The sequence below is a fragment of the Cajanus cajan genome, chromosome 11 (genome assembly GCF_000230855.2).
Source record: "Cajanus cajan strain Asha chromosome 11, NIPB_CcT2T_4, whole genome shotgun sequence".
Classification (NCBI taxonomy): Eukaryota; Viridiplantae; Streptophyta; class Magnoliopsida; order Fabales; family Fabaceae; genus Cajanus; species Cajanus cajan.
In genome coordinates, this window is record NC_138527.1 from 21136215 (window position 1) to 21156637 (window position 20423).

The 20423-nt window shown below is 29.2% G+C and overlaps 1 protein-coding gene across 1 annotated transcript; it reads right to left on the bottom strand.

Moving 5' to 3' along the window:
• Nucleotides 1-13559: 13559 nt before the first annotated feature.
• Nucleotides 13560-16042, bottom strand: LOC109808773 (transcription factor HHO2). Its single transcript, XM_020371909.3, has 5 exons — nt 15601-16042; nt 15172-15473; nt 14800-15082; nt 14598-14674; nt 13560-13966 (listed from the first exon to the last, which is right to left on the bottom strand). Exons 1-5 carry the CDS (start codon nt 15716-15718, stop codon nt 13637-13639), a joined length of 1110 nt encoding a protein of 369 aa, XP_020227498.1. The 5' UTR covers nt 15719-16042; the 3' UTR covers nt 13560-13636.
• Between the last annotated feature and the right edge of the window lie 4381 nt (nt 16043-20423).

Below are 20423 nucleotides of genomic sequence, written 5' to 3' on the forward strand. Positions count from 1 at the left end.
GCTCATAAGGAAAGAAAGGTTCAGAAAGAGACGAGAGTTTGCATGATTCTCTTAAACCTGATGCTTAAAGTAGCACGTTTACGTGTCTTTTAACTCAGGGAAAAGCAAAGTTAAGGTTAGAAGAATATACCTTATCATTGCATTATGCTCCCATTATCATCGAGTGAAGCTTAATATAATCAGAAAGAATATATCCATCAAATAAACCTGAAGAAGATTTTCCTATCTATGCACCAATATTGTTTTGTCTGATTTATTGTAAATCAACGTTACAGATCTCATCGAAAGTACGAACTGACTAGATTACATCCATGTTTTTGACTTTACGGTTCATAGTGAACCCATAATTTTTATTTAATTAATTATTTTAATTTTATATTTTTAAAATTCATATAATAATATTGTTTATAATTTCCTTTTAAGGGCAGACTATAAATGTATTTTATATATCTAATCTAACTCTAAATGAGGGGTTGATAAACTACTATAAAGTGATCCATATTGGAAAATTACTAGTTGATACTAAGGACATGTTAGCTGAATCTTGTGATCTTTGAATCGTTATACATGTCCTAAATAATAAAAACAACTCGTCAGATGATCTACAAGAATTTGAAGAAAAAAAAAGAACTTTTTTGGTAAGCAAAAATTAATAACCCAATTAATGTAATAAAATATATGATTATTTATCCTATCTTTAAGGAATCATAAAGGTCATCACCTGACCCTATATTCACTCAAGGGACAGATTTAGCATGACTTTTTCTCCAATTCAATCCCAAAATGAGAATCCCTTAGGACAAGTCCATGTTCAAAGGATCCAAGTAATGTCCTTTATTATAAATACCACCATGAGTTTCTGTAGCCACAACATGCATGTGACTCAATTAATTATTAAAATAATATCATTCACTCTCTTGAAATGATTGAGAACAGAAGCATATGATCTATATAACTATATGTAGTCAAAACCAGACAAGATTTTGTTGTACCAACCATTTTAACACACATTCATATATATATATATATATATATATATATATATATATATATATATATATATATATATATATATATATATATATATATATATGTGGTGAGAAAACACTTTTATCAAATGGAATGAACAAAATAAATTAGTACAGCATAAATTATCAAGTCATTAAAATGTTTTCGCTTCATCATTTGTTTTTTTCTCCACAACATGTTTATAATATTTAATTTTTAATTTTGATCCTTAATTTATAAATTTATAATTTTAACTCATCAATTTTTGTAAAATTCACAATTTTAATCTAGTTGTTAAATATTTATTAGATAATCATTAAAATTATAATAATATTTTTAAGAATGAGAATAAGTCAAGATTTAAATAGGAACTTATGACCTAATATATTTAAAATTTGGTCTGATTTGATTTATTCAATAAAAAAAATCAAGTTTAGACTTTAAAAAAACTTATTTTTTTTAAAAGGATTGGAATTAAATTTATTAAAAAAAATGTATTAGACTTAATAAGTCAAGCTATTTAATTATATAATTATATAATAAAAATTGTTAAATCGAAAGACGATCTTAACTCTCTCAAATGTTTGAATTTTAACGTTAACAAACAAAAAAATTTATTAGACAAAATATCTTAAAAAATATCTGTGAAAATACTTATTAGACAAAGTGTAAGAAGCAAATCATTTGTAAAACGATGTGAATCATACGAAACATATAATCTGTCTCATATTCATTATTTTTTTAGACTAACAATGTACAAAAATCAATATCTTCAAAAATGTCTTAAAAAATATCTATAAAAATACTTATTAGACAAAGTGTAAAAAGTAAATCATTTGTAAAACGATGTGAATCAGACGAATCATACAATCTGTCTTATATTCATTATTTTTTTAGACTAACAACGTATAAAAATCATTTTGAATGTCTTATTCATTAACAAATCAAACTAGAAAATCATCGTAAAACTCACAAATTCGTTAAAGAGAATAAGATCATGCTTTATATCAGGACTAACGACAAAGATTCCTATAATCACGGAGAAAAGCAGATAAAGTCATTTTTGTTATTACATTGTGCTATCGTTTCTACAAGCTTCGTTTGGTATGAAAAGATGATAAATAGCTTCCTTAATCAGATAAAAGGTATCATTTGGTGAAATGCATTTAATGTTTGCATTAAATGAGTCAATGGTTATCTTCCATCTCAAGAAAAGAATCTAAAGAGAGACAAAATAAATTTGTGAGTTAGACTCAAAAGTATTGCAACTATCATCTTCTTCAAGCTACTATATAAAAAAAAATTCAAAGCTCAAGAAAGAAGACAAAACACATAAATACACTTGTACCAAAACATATACTCTCTATAAATTATACTTGTGTAAAATTTTCATTCTTTCTTGTAAAAAGCTTGTTGCTTTATACTAGTAGTATAACATTTAAGTGAGACGAAAACAACATTTTTATAATCTTTATAACCATTTTTATAAGATTGAGTCTAGATAAACTTATTTGTAAAAGTTGAAAAGAATACTTGATTGTTAAGCTTAATGAAACTTGTTGTTAAAAGATTACTTGGATAGATGCTTAAAGAGACAAGTAAAAGGATATTTAGTGTTGAGCTAGAAATGGTTTGTTGAAAGAATACTTTGTTGAAAGATAGTAGAACTCAATCTGGTTGGATTGAGAATTAGACGAAATCTTAGTAGTGAGACGAACAAATATAAAAATACCTAGTGTTTCGCCTGACTTCTCTTTACATTCCATCCGACTAACGTTACTACCTTACTATGTAAAAAGTGATCCTCTCTTTCATTACAATTTGTGCGTGAGTATACATGGTATGTATGAGTTGACTATTTTATATTATTATTTTTATTTTTTAAATCAATTTTAATAATAAAAAGTAAGTTGTTTTTATTACACAAACTAAAAAAAATACTTGCACATATATTTAAAAATAAATTTGTTGACATGTTTAAAATTAATTTTATTGGTTTGTTAATAAAAACATACTTTTAAACAGACTTATAAGTCAAGTCAAACTTTTTAAATGTTAAGTTAAACTTATAAAAAAAGTCTTTGATAGATAATAATTCAAACTTAAAATTTAATTTTATACAATAAATATGACCTATATATTCAAAGTTTCATCTATTTTGATCTATTCTCATCTCTAATCATACTTAACATTAATCATAACTCACATGAAATTATTCACACAAAAAAATAACTAACATGAAATTAACATTTAACAATATTTATTATAAAATACACTTTTAGTCTATATTCTAACTCATTTTTATCTATTTTAGTATTTTTTTTATAAGATTTCTTATAAAACAAAAAATGCAATTTACCCTTAATAATGTTAAATGTTAATTGATTTGTCATTTACTTGATGTTAAATCATAGACTCATCATAGCTAACACTATAATTTTAACAGTCAACATATAAATATTTAATAATTTAGTAAAATTACATATTTTCCAAAATTGAAGAGTTTTAGTTATGGATTTAAAAATTTGGAGACCCAAATTATGAACTCTATTTTTTTTTATAGAACAAATTATAAACTTGATCAAAATGTATAACTTAGGGTAACATTTATTGGGTTTATTTGTTTTAACTTTTTTCTTTTAAAAGTGTTTTTTTTAATAAAAATAAGTACTTTTTAATTTTTTATTATGTGTTTGTCTATTTTTTTTAAATAAGTATTCTTTTTCTTATTTTGAAGAAATAGCTCCTACCTACTTCTTAAGAATTATTTTTTAAAAAACACTTGTTTAAAAACACTTATTTTTAAATTTAAACAAACATACCCATTATATTTTTTTCAACCATTTTTTTCTTGTTAATACATACATATTACAATGTTAAAATCATTTTTTTCCTTCATAACAAATATCTTTTCGGAAGATCCGTCCATATGCCCATTACAACTTTAAGATCATCACATTTTAGTTATTTTCTAAATCATGAACAATGTACATATTAAAAAAAATGGAATTTGCATTTGGAATATCCTTTACTTGATCAACACCCATCATATTCATGTGGTTGCTAGCTAATTGCTAGGTCCCACTATCGCATGCACCAAAATTGTATCCCTCTTAAAGTCTAACCAAGTTACGATATGGAATATTGAAGGAAGGTTAGGTCGGAGAAATAGGATCAAATAGTTTTGGTTATTGTAGGTCCTTACCCACAACAAGATAATATAAACAAAAGAGAATATTCTACTATAGTCATTAGATTAATATATATACTCATGAAATTAGAAAACAACGTGGCCCTTTGTTATCGAATATTCATATGTGGATCACAGCACATTGGTGGGTTAGATATATGGCTATGTTCATGTTGCTTCGTTTTCCTCTCAAGATAACACTATCAATAAATTATACACAGAAGCCTCCAACTACAGATTTTGTCTTCTGTTTTTTATTCTTTTATTTAAAAAAAAATATAGTAAATAAATTTCTTTAGGTTCATTACTAGATGGAGCAGGTGAATAATTAATGTATTTGAGCCTGTTTGTTGGATTCCAAACTTTGATTCTTCTTTTTTTTCAAAAACATTAATCATAGTACACTATTATTATTTTATTCTTTTATTTAAAAAAAATATAGTAAATAAATTTCTTTAGGTTCATTACTAGATGGAGCAGGTGAATAATTAATGTATTTGAGCCTGTTTGTTGGATTCCAAACTTTGATTCTTCTTTTTTTTCAAAAACATTAATCATAGTACACTATTATTATTTTATTCTTTTATTTAAAAAAAATATAGTAAATAAATTTCTTTAGGTTCATTACTAGATGGAGCAGGTGAATAATTAATGTATTTGAGCCTGTTTGTTGGATTCCAAACTTTGATTCTTCTTTTTTTCAAAAACATTAATCATAGTACACTATTATTAGTTCCCCTATGTATAACTATGTGAAGAATTACTTCAAAATAGCATTGGATCCCATAACTCAATTGATCCTTAATTAAAGTGCATATCAATTATATTTAGATAAAAAAAATGGAGGAACGTTTGGTATAAGTAAAAGAAATTGTAAGAGTATTTTTTTATGTATAAAAAATGTTAAATAAAATATGATACTCTATAATTATTAGGTATGGAATTAAGACATGATGGGATCCTTGAGTGAGTATATATTCACTAAAGTAGAATTTTAATGATTAACGAAGGTGTTAAACTCACGTCATGGAAAGAGAAGAGTCAAATATATTTTTTTATTTTTCTCTATTTAATTATGTTTTAAAAATTATTTTTAAAAATAATTTTACACTACTGAATAATTTATCAAAAAAAATCTCCTCTAATAATATTTATTAAATTTAATAATTATTTTGAAAATAAGTATTCTAAAAACTAAGACAAAATATTTATAAATATTTCCCTCAACTTACACTTTATGTCAAGCACCCACCTTCCACTCACTAAGTTCATATATATTTTAAAAACTGAAAAAACAAATTGAAAACAGAAATCCATCACACCCTTAAAATTAAATATCTTGTTGGTACTTTACTATCTGGAAGTGATAGAGATGAAGGAAAATTATTGAGCTGAGGTATTAGATGCAAATGAAAAATGTGAATAATGTACCATCTTTTATGGTGATCGTGATATATGCCTTGGCACTACCAAAGCAATGATAGGGTTACTCCTTAAATGCCACACAATTTTTAGTTGGGTTTGATGCTCTTTTGTCCATTGTTTTCGAAATAATAATTCTTGATACTGCAACAACATAGCCAAAATCGATTTTTTTTTAAATAAAAAAAAAAAAACAAGTTCATTATTACATGGATTCATTGTTTTTAAAAAAAAAAAAAAACTTGGATTTATATATTTTTATTTTGTTACACTTGGATACATATTTATATGTATGATTTAGGGTAAATTACATCATAAAATTTAGCAAACTTGCAAATAAATTCTGGTTTTTTTTATCCTAGATTTAGTCCCTTTAATTGCTAGAAAAACATGACAATAATACTCTTTACATTTTACAGTAATTTTTAATTGTTTGAAAAATATTATATTGAGTTTCTCTTTAGAGATGTTGTTGTCCTCCTGAAATTCTTTTTTTGTAAACTTTCAAAAATATAATATTTTTTATGTAATCTCACAAAATATTGCAAGGTATTAATATAATTTATTTACTGTTTATATTATTCTGTAAAAAGTTGAAGTTTTGTTTTAATAATTTACGTAATAAATTTATTGGCTACCACCATATCCTGACACATCAGTTGCTTCTTCTTCTTTTTTTTTTTTTTTTATCATTGCAACCATAATTTAAAACCATGCATGAATCCAACGATTGTACTGTTATTTTTTGACACTACCCAGCTAAAAAGTCTATCTTTTAGACAAAACCAGTTATGAACACAGTATATATAAATAGTTAAAGACAGAATTCAAAATAATATAATGAAATATTTGGCTATTCACGCCTTACAAAATCAAAATTCAACTTGACGTGCACTTAATTAGACAATAGAGTTTTGTTTAGGCTGAGAAGGATTAATAATTATACTCATTTCAGTGCTTAATTTGTTTGGCTTCCTAGTAGCTATTTATTACCAACTCATATCTGAATCTACTCAGCATAACATATTAACAGGTAAATTTGTCAAAGTTAAATCAATTAATTAAGGAACTCCTCGAAGCCAAAAGGGTCAACAACAAAAAAAAAAAATTCAACATTAACACTTATTGGCATTGTAAAATTAATTAGACAGTTTAATTTTCAATCCAAGTATTAAGTATTACATCTTTCATTAAAGAAAATATTATTATATAGTGAGACATCCTTTATAATAATATAATATTTATTATTAAAAATTACTTTTATCTATATCATATATACAATATATAATGATATATTGTTAAAAAAAATATAAATGTATGTTATAATGACTATATTATATATATAATATATAATGATATATTGTTAAAAAAAAGTATAGATATATATTCTAATGATATATAGAATATATTATTGAATCTCATTAAAAAACATTATTAAAATTAAAATTGATATACATATATATCAAATAAATTTATATTAATACATATTATATTTATAGTGACATTTTTTTCTAATTCTATTTAACATTTTTGATAATGTCTATTGCGTGCAAACACTAGCTATTTATTATCTCTAGCTTGAAAATTGTCTTCCATTATTGACACAGCACAACCCCTAGTAAGAGTTGAAGTTCACTCTATGAAAAAGGCTTATGTGTAAAGGGGTTTATCTCAAGTACTATGAATAAGAATATATTGTTTGTAAATTGAAATTGGGGGACAAGATGCTCCATACTTTGGAGAAGAATGTGATAATTGGAAAACTCTAAGGATCACGTTTTGTTGTAAACAATCTTTGATCAATATCAGAAATTGACATTAACGAATCAAATGGAGAATATTTGGGTTTATCCATGTGATAAGAGGGAATATTATTATTTGAGTGTCAACATAATATATATTACAGGTGCGTGGATCGAGTAATTCATGTGGGATGCATGGGACTTTAATTAACATGGAATATCCATCAAGTAACCATACCTAACACGCAATATATTTAGAGATATAGATCTATTGAAAGTTTTGACTGATTGTGTGGTTGATTTAATTTGTGCAAGAACATGAATAGTTCATTTATTATGCTTTTTAAGGTCATTTAATTTGGCATAAAGTTGTGTGATTGCAGAGCCAGTACAAAGGGTGCTGAGATTGAAAAGGACAATTTAAAAGAGGGTGGAAATTAAAGAGAGTAAAAGAGAAATACAAGGCAACCATGTATACTATTCTAGTGATAAATGATTATATGACTCTACTTAATAAATTTCAAAGAAATTATTTGATTTTGTGATTTTTTAATCGTATTATTAGCATGAAGTCAGTAGCACAGCAAGAATTTTCGATTAGGGGAGGCCACTATATATATAAATAAATAAAAAAAAATTACACCAATTCTTAAAAAAAATAAAAATAAAATTAACGTATACAACATGCATAAAATTTTTGACATATAATTAATATTTTTTATAAACAAAATAAATAAATAATTATATTGAGCATAAGATTGAAAAAATGGAAGAAGTCAAAAAATCATATTTACATAAAGTATTTTAACAGAATTAAAAATGTAGGGGTGGTCATGGCCACTACTGGCCCCCTCCACTCCCTTTGGCCAGTGTGTGAAGTATTAAATTATTTTATTTATGATTAATTTTTATGGAAAAATCCGTCTCATAATTTTAATGAGATTTTTCTTTTCAATTACATGAAACTCAAAATTGAGATTTTTCTCAAGAAATTGAATTTAGTTTTATCTGAAGTAATAACTTGTTAGTTAATGATAAGATTTTACTCATTATTTGTTTTGAAACAAAATATATAAATTTGATTTATTAATTCAAAATTTTTAATTTTATGATTAGATCATTAAAACAATGAGTTAGTTCACTCAATAACTTAATATACAATAAATTTTAATGATTTAATATTAAGTTAAAATTTTTTATTGAATAATAAATTAAGTATATAATGTTGTTGTTAAATTTAAAAATTATTTAATTTTTCATTAAATAAATTAAAAGTAATATATATTCATAATATTCTTTGACCAAGTCAAATAATAAAACATAAGAGACCAAGTCAAAGAATAAACAGTGAAGTTGGTTAGAGACACAATTAAGTTAAAGTACTCGTTATTGAACTTGAAAAAACCTTTTTAATTAGGAAAATACATATAAAATTATTGTGATAGAGAAAATCTTAATGGAATAAAAAGGACTAATTAAACTTAATCTTATTTAAGACAAACTAACATAAAAATTTCATGGGATGATCTTCTACTTTATCTCTTTCATCGCTTCATGTTTATTAACTAACTAAAATGAAGTTTTTTAAGCTTTTCATATAAGATAAGCAACCTGATTCTTATATTTTTCAACCATATCCTATTTTACTAAAATTATGTCCTGGTTTGCAAAATGACTATTTAAGGCACAATTTAACACTCTTTCTTGTATTTTATCACTTACAAATAATATTAACTAGTGCATTTAAGTCTTACAAAAAAAACCTAGTGTATTTATGTATTAATTAAGAAAATAAAATAAAAGCAATTCATAAAACATATATATAACGATGTTTATTTTTAATAGATAAACTATTTCATTGGTAACTTTTAAAAAATATGCCAAACTCTTCCGACTTATTTTATTTTTGTTATGGACACAGACAACAGGGGCTAAAGAAAAGGATCTTATAATAAATATATTATTCTATACTGACATGTGTCCAAATAAAGACAAAGTTAGTGGTTTAAAGGGAAATCATGTTCTTTAGATTCCATGAAGAATCTACCATTTCATAAAAACTTAAAAAAAAAAAAAAAAAAAAACATGTTCCAACTTGTTAATTCCTCTATGTGAGATGCTCTTGTTTAACTTGCAAGATTAATAAATAAGTAGTGTCAATGTCTCATCATCATCAAAAAATTAAACAAAGGGGCAAAATTATTGACCTTGCGAATAATAACCAATATTAGGCATTTAAGTTTTATTATAATATTTATATTTAAATATGTTTTTATTCATGTAATTAAGATGACTGTATTTTAATTTTATTCTCTATAATTTTTTAATCTTTTAAAATTGAACATAATTATATGATGAATAAAATATTTGAGTGACTTTACATTACACTTATTAGCGTTCCTAATATTTACATTTAAAAAAAATAAAGATTTCAAAGTTCAAACTAGATGATATTTATATATCTTAAAATAAATATTTGAGAACCAAAATCAATGATTACAGATTTTCAAAAGATGAGATCAAGTAAAAATATTTTATAAATATCAAAATAATTTTTTATTTTAAAAATAAAAAATAAATTTTACCAAAATTAATTTCAAAACTTCTTTTAATTTTATAGGAACTAAATATATATATATATATATATATATATATATATATATATATATATATTTGAGTCTTGAATTTATTTTTGAATTTAAGGATAATAACAATAAAGTTGTTCCTTCATAAATTTGTATAATATTAATTATTATTCGTTATCTTTTTTCTAACCAACATCTAGAATAAGAAACAATAAACTATACAATTAGTACGAAAAATAACCAAGAAGGAGAGGGATTCTAACAATGATTATTATTATTATTATTATATATATAAATAATAAATAAAAACAACTCGTGATGGCTCATAATTTTTTTTAAAATAATGGCTCATAAATCCTAAATTCTATACTCTATACAAACAAAAAATTTGAATTTCTTTTTTCTTGTAGGATGTAAACATGCTATAGTCTAACATAAAAGAAATATAATATTTAATTTAAAAAAATAAATCAACAATTTACATATGATTAAACAATATACAAAATCATAATAAATCAAAATATAAAATATAGTTTTTATAATTTATCATAATAAGAAAAAAATCAAATGAACAATCAAAATAAAAATTAAAATATAAGTAAACTAAAAAATAATAATAAAATCATATATATCATTATTTTAATAAAATAACTTGATAAAATATTTAGAAACTAAAAATTGTAATATGAAATTAGTAATGCAGTTTTATGATTTATAAATTTTAAATATTTTATAAAATATCATATCTTATGAAAATTCTATAATTATTTAATTTTTATTATTAAATAGTAATTCCTACCAAATAACAATAAGATATTTTGTAATAAAAATATAATAAAATAATTTATTAAAGTTTATACATGTTGCACTGATTTTTTTTTCTTAAAATATAATATAATTAAAAGTGATAAAAAAATATTATGTCTAATAAACTATTTAATAATTTATATTTTAATTAGTTGATAAAACTAATGTATTTTTGTGTTTTTTTTTAAGTGATAATGAATGAAAAAATTAATTAATTTTTTGTTTTAAAAATAATATTATAATATTTTTATATACATAAAACTTTTATTCTTATTTGAAAAAGTTGAATTTCCACCTCTTCATGAAAATGTTTTCATGGGAAAAAGAAATAAAAATGACTCTTAGAAAAGTATATTTTCTAAATGAAATTTTTATAAAAAAAAATAGCTACCAAATATAGAAATTTAAAATTTTCCACAACAAAAAAAATGGCCTACCAAACACTCCTAAAATAAATTGAAGTATTAATAGGAATGGGAAAAAAATCTACTATTGTAAAATATATTAAATGCTTCTAACCTTATTGAAGTATATACCTGAAGTTTTTTTCTTTTTTGTGAAAGGTATATACCTAAGCATACTTTAGTTGTTAGCACTATACGGATCTTCTTTTTTGTTTGACACTCTCTAATAGTAGTTACCTATAGAGCCTTTCACAATGAACAAACCCTACAATTTTTTTCTTCTACTTTTAATGTTTTGCTGGATACAAACCCTAATCTTTGTTTCAACCTTCAATAAGATATTGTTAACTATTTGGTAGCATCATATTAATATTCTAATATTATTCTTCAGAGAGTCTTCTATGGCTTGGTGGCCAGCAATTAATATAGTAATTGACGGCATAGCTGAAGTTATTTCCACAATTGTTAATATCTGCATCTTCTTTGTCTTGTGCATACAATGTTGTCAAGCATGAAATTGGATTTTGGACATTGTGTTTGCATATTCTGTGGGATATTCTCAGATTCTCTCCTTTAGAATCATCAAGCTGAATCCTGTTAACCCCATCATGCTCACTACTCACTACCAACCAAAATAACAACGACAAATTTTTGGACCACCACTCCCAAATTACAAGCACAGACATTATAAATGTGCTCAATTATTATATACTTCTATGATTTTTTTTTCAAACTGGTTTATTAATAAAATCATTTTTTTTAACTTGGTACACAGTAACTATTGCTTAATCTTTGTTTGGGATCATGAAAGCACACAAGATGGATATTCTTCTCTAAACATGATCTATTTCATACTCAAGGCCAAGATTCAAACTCTAGATATCTTTGTTAAAGGATATAAGTAGTTACCTTGTACCAACTAATATTGGTATAGATTAAATTTGATTCGAAATGAGTTTTATTTCAAAGTTCAATTTAAAAGTAATCTTTAATTTAAAACACATTATTTTAAAGAGAAAAGATTTGTTTTTAACCATATTATTGATACGAAACATCTTTCATAAAAAAATAATGATTAATTTTCTAACGTAAATTACGTAAAATTTAACATTTTTTCAAACACAATATTATTAATCAATAGTGTAAAATTTGTTTTAGCCGTTGGATGCATAAAAGATAAATTATTTTCTTTATTTTATAATAAAACTTGTTGTAAAACAATTTTAAATGGATTATTAATTTTTAAATTTTCATTCAAAAGAAATTTAAAATTAATTTTAAATATATCCAACGAATTGTTAACCAAACTTCTTTTTTGCAGAAATGAACTGATTTAATTAAAAATATATTTTTATTATTTAATTTTGTAATTATATAATAATTATTTAATGTAATTTAACTCTCTTTTTTCATGGTCATAAGCAAAATGGCACAAAATATATTAAAAAAGAACTCAAGTCTCATATCAATTAAAAATAAATTAAACAAAAAATTGTATCAATAAGAGACAATTCTCACCTTAAAAATTGATTTTAATAATTGAATTACATTGATAACACATTATTCTAAGGTAAAAAATTTATATAATTTGTCGATTAAAATTCCATTAAAATATTAATTTTACATAAACAATTACATTTTATTCCCACTAGAAGAGATTAATTCCGAAGTCAATTAATTGAGTTAAAGCAATGTTAACTAACTTTTGCAACAATTAAAAAATTATACCATGAGACAAGTTATTAGTATGCTGAAATAATTAAACATAAATTACTTCATAATTAATTTTCAAACACTCACATTAACACGCATGAGCTATGTTTGGATACACATTCTAAATGTATATTTCCACCTCAAATTAAAGAATAACGGTAAGCTACAATTGGCAGCTTCTTCATTGAAGTAAGAGGCTGGCCCCGAATGTGATTTTATTAAGCTAACAATTATACTTTAACAAAGGTGAATTCTTAATTCACAACATGTTTCCAAACGTGTTAGTAGTTTTTCCTGTTTATGCACTTCCTCCACAAAACCAAACACACCTTACCATCACAAACGTGGGACCAAAACATGCCCATAGACAAAGCCAACGTTGAACGCGTTTCCAAATTAAAACAAAAAAATAGTGGATTGAAGATAGATATTCAATCTCTAACTTAAATATAAAATTACAATAAGAAATATCATTTTATTTTTTATAAGAATCATATGATAAAAAAGAATTATACATCATTAAATATGTAAACTATTTCTTTGTATTGTCACCTCTATCAGCCGGCGCACATCTTTATTTCCGAACACTTGATTTTGACAAAACCATCACTACTTTTAAGCTTGGCAATTTTCTTAACAAATTAATCTAAACATGCACTACAAGTTGGGGATCAGAGAAAAACAAGAGTGAGAGAATAACAATATGACATGTATAGACTTTGTACTAGAACATGGTTACAAAATTTTTTTACAGCATGTGAAAAATCAAGGAGCAGGTGAAGTTGTTGTTGTGATGGTGTGTGTGGAGGATGATGAGGCAGGTGAGTTTGAATGAAAACTGTGATTAGCCCTTTCTTCAGAGTGTAACTGTGAATGCTGAGACACATCTAATTGCTTCATGATTGGTGGAGGGTGTGTAGCCACAGGAGCATATATTCCAGTTGGAGGAGTAACTGTGGTCAATTCCCCTCCAGATGCTGTTGAGGTGCCATATTCTGGTGGCTGCACAAAAATGTTCCCAACAAGAAACAATGGAGCTCCATGTGAACTACCATTGTTGTGTATAGGGCTTCTTCTCGTGTGCAAACGAAATTTCTGTCCAAAACAAAGGAACAGAATATCTCAAAACCATGATTCATAACATATAGCTCAAGAAAATTGAAAATAAAAAAAAATAAAAAAAATAAAAAAAAAGTTAGACAAGTCTTTGATCAAAATTATTCTTAATTAATCTTTTATATTTTAAAGATATGATTTGGGTCTTTATATTTTTTTCATAACTAGTAAATTTCATTCCTCACCCTAAGTATCCTAAATTTTACAAAAAGGGGTGAAATTTATCAATTATAAGAAATACTATGAAAAAAAAATCATTTTCAAAACAATTTTTTGTCCTACCTCGGATATTTCTAATTTATTGGGTCAAAAGACTAATTTTACTTATGGTGTTGTGATTATTGTTGATCAGAAGAGTTTTCACATATGGTCCTGAATGAACACAAGATTCCTCGTCAACATGTGAATGCATACCACTACGTCAATCCATCAGATTATTTTTAAAATAAGATTAACAATGAACTAAAGGACTTAAAAAATATTTAAGTCAAATAGATAGGAAACCCCAATTATGCCTTAGTAGCCAATTTTGAGACTCCGTTTTGGCAATTATGCAAGAACACAGAAATGGGGGAAGAAATTAAGATGGCCAAAAAGGTGAGAAACTAACCTGCAAATGGCTTTTGACCTCATCATTGGTGAGGCCATCAACCTTCATTTGCTCCCTGATCTGTTTTGGCGTGGCAGCTGCAACAAGCACCAAACATGAATCAAACATTTGACACAAAGTTAATTACACACAATTGCATAATTTGCATTTAGAGCACAAGCACATGCATAAGAATTTGTGGTAAGGTAACTAAGATACTCACAATCTGCACCACCAAGTTGCTGAAGGGCATGCAAGAATCGCTTGTGCAATTCCTGTGACCAGCACCTGCGTGGCTTCCTCTGAGTCTGTGATTTCTCCTCTCTTTTGCTCTCTACTCTCACTGGTCCTGTAGAACTTGTGGCAGGCACTGGTGGTGAAGAGGGTGCTTTACCATTTGTTGATGCATTAGCCTTTGCAACACCACTTTTTTCCTCTCTATGAAAAGGTTGAAAAGCTCCACAGTTTCTCTTCACTTCCACAACATTTGTTTTCCTAGGCACATCCTGAAGAAAAAACAAAACCCAAAAACATTTTTTAAGTTTTCTGAATAAAAACTAAATAAATAAATACTTTTTTGGAATTTTAATTTTACCTCTTTGGTAGGAGGGGGATTGGGATTCCACAACTGAACGGATCTGAGCCAATCTGATTTCTTTCTATCAGTGTTCTTGGGGCTATGAGAATGTTGTTCATCATCTTCATCTTCATCTTCATCTTCATCATGATCTTCATCTTCTTGTTCAACAGAATCTTGAGATACCCTTTTCTTTAAAGGAATGAACTCCTCAAAAACAGGTCCTTCACCCATTGATGTCTGCTCCGAACACTCCGATTGCCCATTCAAATTGTACTCCGCAACCGTTCCTGACAATTGCTGCCTACACGCTTCAATGGCTGCATCAAATCCACCCACATAAATAATTAATAAAAAAAAAATTGAACATGCCCAGAAACAAAAGGAACAAACTTTAACTTGACATCACAAAAGGGTATCCCTTAATGCATTCTTTTGGAGGATTACCTTGCGTTACAAGCTCCAACGACAGAGGAAGCTCCTTGGTGAAAACTTGGATTTTTCTCCTTTCTTCCTCCAATGCTTCGATGTACTCACGTAACCCCATTTTCTGGTTGAATTGCATTGAAACAAGTTTCTGTGAGGGGTTTTTTTTTTATTTTTTTTATTTGTTTTTTGATTTTGTGTTGGAGAGTTTTGAGTTTAGGGGGTGTGAGAGGGAAAACAGTTCGAGGGGGAATATATAGAGAATGGCGTTTTGATTTGTGACAATGAAAAATTATGGGATCTAATCTGAGAGCAGAATCAAAATTCGGAATAAACTTTGTAGAGAGAGAGAGCGATCGGAGGGTGGAGAAGAACCGAGGTGAACATCGAGGTCGGGGCGTCGCGTACAGAAACGAATCTTTGATGCGTTTTATATTCTTGCATTCCACTGTCTTGTTTTTTTCCTTTTTTTACTATGTCTCACTCTCTCTCTCTCTTCTGTGTCTCCGGTTTCGTCATTTATTTATATGATTTTTTTTATATTTTTTAAATTGATTGGTCTATGAAAAAAAGTGTGAACTGTACTTTGAATTTTAGAAAATAGTTCATTTTTAATCTTTTAAATTCATAATCGTGAAAGATTTCAATTCTTTTATATAGCTGAATTAATGTTTAATGATTTTACGGGAATTGAATTAACATGTGATTATCGTTTAAAAATTGTGTTCAAAATTAAAATTAAAGTCAGAATTTTAAAAAAATTAAAAAATCAAGGAATTGTATTAGAATGAGATCTTATCAAACTATTTCATACAATGAGATTTTCCTATCTCGTAGATCTAATATTCAGTCACCTTCAGATCTATACCTTCCTTAAATTGAAGAGGGTGTCATTTCTTAAATTTAACTAAGTCCCTACTCTCTTGTGACTCAAATGATCTAATTGTCTTAATTGTAATCATGTTCACTTCCATATGAGCAAAATGAGCATTTTGTTGTTGCATAATCATGGTCATCATCTCCATGACCTGAGCTATCTAATCATGTTGGGGTCAAACTTTCTTATACTGAGATTAATAAATCCATAAAGTAACACACAACAAACAATAGCAACATATATAGAAGTACAATAGGTCCACCCTACAAAGTGTCCCTAAAGAGACTCGACTATCTTTGATACCATAAAAGTGTAATGATCCCTGCAAGTCACTATACTTAGTATAACGCAGTTCTATACAACAAAACTACTAAAATACATTCAACTATCCTAGGATTTTTATGTAATAGTTACCTGATCATTCATGTAATATATACATGTATAGGGTAGTAAGCATAATACTAAAAACATAAATTCCTTTATGGGTTTACATATACACCATGTATACATATATAATATACATGAACTACCTAATTGTACACAAAAGATTCTTAATCATTGGTCAAGTTTCTATACAACCACCATGTCACGTTAGAGTGACATCACCAAAAATGGGTCATCAACCACGTGACCCTTTACCAATTGAATAAGTTATCCTGCTAATTTTTTCTACTCTCACACCTTATGATCATTATACTTTCAACCACGGGGAAAAATAGGGTAAGCTTTGAAAGAACCAACATAGCTTTCACAACAATAGCCTGCAAAAATACAACATAGACAATTTAATCAACATTTAATGCAACTCAACTTAGAAAATTTCAACTTGTTAACAACATTGTCATACAAACATCGCAACAACTTACAACACAAACAATTATGTCATCATAAACACCTTTAAACAATTAATGCATTGTCACACATATCAACTATGAAGGTCTCCTACAACAAGAGCATTCTAAGTAGTTAAACCCTATCGAATTACAACGTTTGATCTATCATAACTAGGTCAAGTATAGACAACATTAGACATTTTAGAGTGTCAAATATACAACTTAAATTGATTTCTCAAGTTTCGCCACTTAAATTAGGAAGTCTAGAATTATTGTCATGGTAGAATAGCTTGGGTATGAACCTACCATGACATTTGCTTGCATCACTAAACTTTCTATGGGATTAGCCCACTAACTACCCTTTAAATACTACACCTTTCTAGTGCTTATTTAGAACTAAGCCCCCAACCTTGTACCTTACTCGGTTGGTCACTTCAACTATAATATGGATCAACCACACCTACATATTGTCCCACATAAATCCTATAAGGGACAACTTAAAATAACATAACACTCCTCTAGCTTTTATGTATCTCAACTAAGACATGTATTTTCATCACATGCCTAACATCTTAACAATTTATTCAACTATAACATTATACAACTTCACAACTTAATCATATATCAACTTACATCTTGGCAACATAAACATCACTATACATTATATCAACTTAATGTATGTACTATTCGTACCGCTATGCCGAGCTCGAGCTTGGCATCTCAGCACGGCGTGACCTCGGACACGCGCTAGGCCACGTCAGCTCGACATCCAAATAGGTCATAAACTGATCTTAGGCCCAAGGCCCAATGAAACCCTAATTCACACAAAGGTACATGCATTACTTATACGAGACTTATACACCCACAAATACTAACTTTAGCATCGGAGTCTCTTTTGCAGGTACCACCCCCATCTTGGAGCATCAAACGTACCGGTGAAGGAGCCTCATCGATCTTACCCAGCGAATCATCTCTACGTCGGATCCCCGGTAAGAATATTTGGCGCCCACCGTGGGGCCGATCAAGACAGCTCTTATCGGCCATGGTTATGGTTTTCACCCGAAGTCATAGTAGACGATAAAAAAATGACATAGATCGCACGACAAGCATGGACAACGAAGCAGCATTGAGAAGACTGATCAAATAGGTTGAGCAGATGCGGCAGCAACACACTGCTGATCTGCAAAACATCCGTGCCAAGCACGAAACTGACCTAGCAGCACTGCGTACCGCGAATGAGGCTGACCTAGCGACACTGCGCGCCGAGAACGAGCGTATTCGTGCCCAGCTTCCTCAGCGCCCTTCTGATCAGCCCCCTCAACCGAGTAGTCAACACGAAGAGGAGGGACACTCGGTCTCTCAACCCCCAACCGTGCCTAGGGCACCGACTCCCCGACCTGCCACACATTAGTCTCACGCATCGACGAACAGGTCGGCTCTTGAAGTCAGCAATGCTCCTGCCCAGGCCCTTGGAAATCGGGCGAGCATTCGTCGCCACCCCTTTGTGGATGGCATCATGGAGACACCTCTGCCCTTCGGCTGGAAGCCCCTCCACATCGACCGCTACGACGACACAACGGATCCAGACGAGCACATCGAGTTATACGTCACGCAGGTAAACCTATACACTAACGACGATGTTGTTCTGTGTAGGGTTTTTCCGACCTCGCTCAAGGGGGCAGCGCTCAACTGGTACACTCAACTGTCGGTGGAGTCGATAGACAACTTCGACACTCTGGTAAGGCGATTCACGGTGCAGTATTCCACGAGTCGACCTCACCATGTCACATTAGCCGCCTTGGCCAGTCTCAGACAGGGCGACGACGAATCACTAAGGGCGTTCATGGAACGCTTTGCCAGTATCTCGGTCAAGATTCGAAACTTGAACCCCGAGGTTTCCCTACACGCCATGTTCATGGCGCTCAAGCCTGGACCTTTCATGGACAGCCTGTGTCGACGATCTCCTCTTGATATGGATGAACTCCGTGCCTGAGTTGCAGGGTACATTCAGATGGAAGAGCACTCTGCTTTTCATGACCAGATTCGCGACAAACCACAAGGAAAGCAAGACCAAGGTCAGGCCACAAACATTTAAAGTTAGCGACCTTGTTTGGTGGGGTGAGAGAGGCAAGAATAGACCCCTCCGAAGGGAAATTCGGAACTTGGAATGTCACCCACCTCAAATTTTATTTCTCTTAACTTGTAAATTCAGGTGATGTACTCTTTTTCCTCCTCATCCTTTTTTCCAACTAAAGAAAAAGGTTTTTGGCCAAGGAAGGTTTTAACGAGGCACACCTCAGAAATAATCAACAAAGCAACTTCATTCACATACATTTTCGGTATTGGCACATTAACCATGACGACTTGCCAAGGTCGAGTTCGAACCTTGATGTTAAGGTCGAGTTCGAACCTTCAAGTACAAATTACGTTGCCAAGGTCGAATTCGAACCTTGATGCCATGGTCAAGTTCGAACCTTGTTATGCCAAGGTCGAGTTCGAACCTTGTTATGCCAAGGTCGAGTCCGAACCTTGAGACTATATTTTCTTAACCAAGGTCGAGTTCGAACCTTGTTATGCCAAGGTCGAGTCCAAACCTTGAGACTACATTTTCTTAACCAAGGTCGAGTTTGAACCTTGATATACCAAGGTCGAGCTCGACCCTTAAAGATCACATCTACTTAACAAGGTCGAATTTGAACCTTCAAACAACAAATTTGGGAGCTCCTCAGAAGCCCCTTCGCTCTTACATCACTCGGTGCTTGGGGGGCAAGTGTACTGGTCAGCCGAGTTGTCGACTTGTCCCTCACCAATCTATTGACTCGGTCAAGGGTTTACCAGCCTGACCAAGCAGTAAACTCATTATTGCCGAGTTCCTCAACTCGGCCATGAAACATGGATATCGGAATACCACATCGCCCCAAAGAGGCCACGTCATCAAACAGATAAAAATACAATTTTGTCACCGCGCCACAATCACAAGGTAAAATCCTAACAATGCCAATGTGCCGGTAGACAGTAAAAACCCTAATATTACCAAGGTACGTCTACATAACCATCACCTCCCATTAACACGCCGCCCGCGCGTTTTGGGGAGCGAGGTGACACTTATGACACATGGCATCACGAGAGAGAAG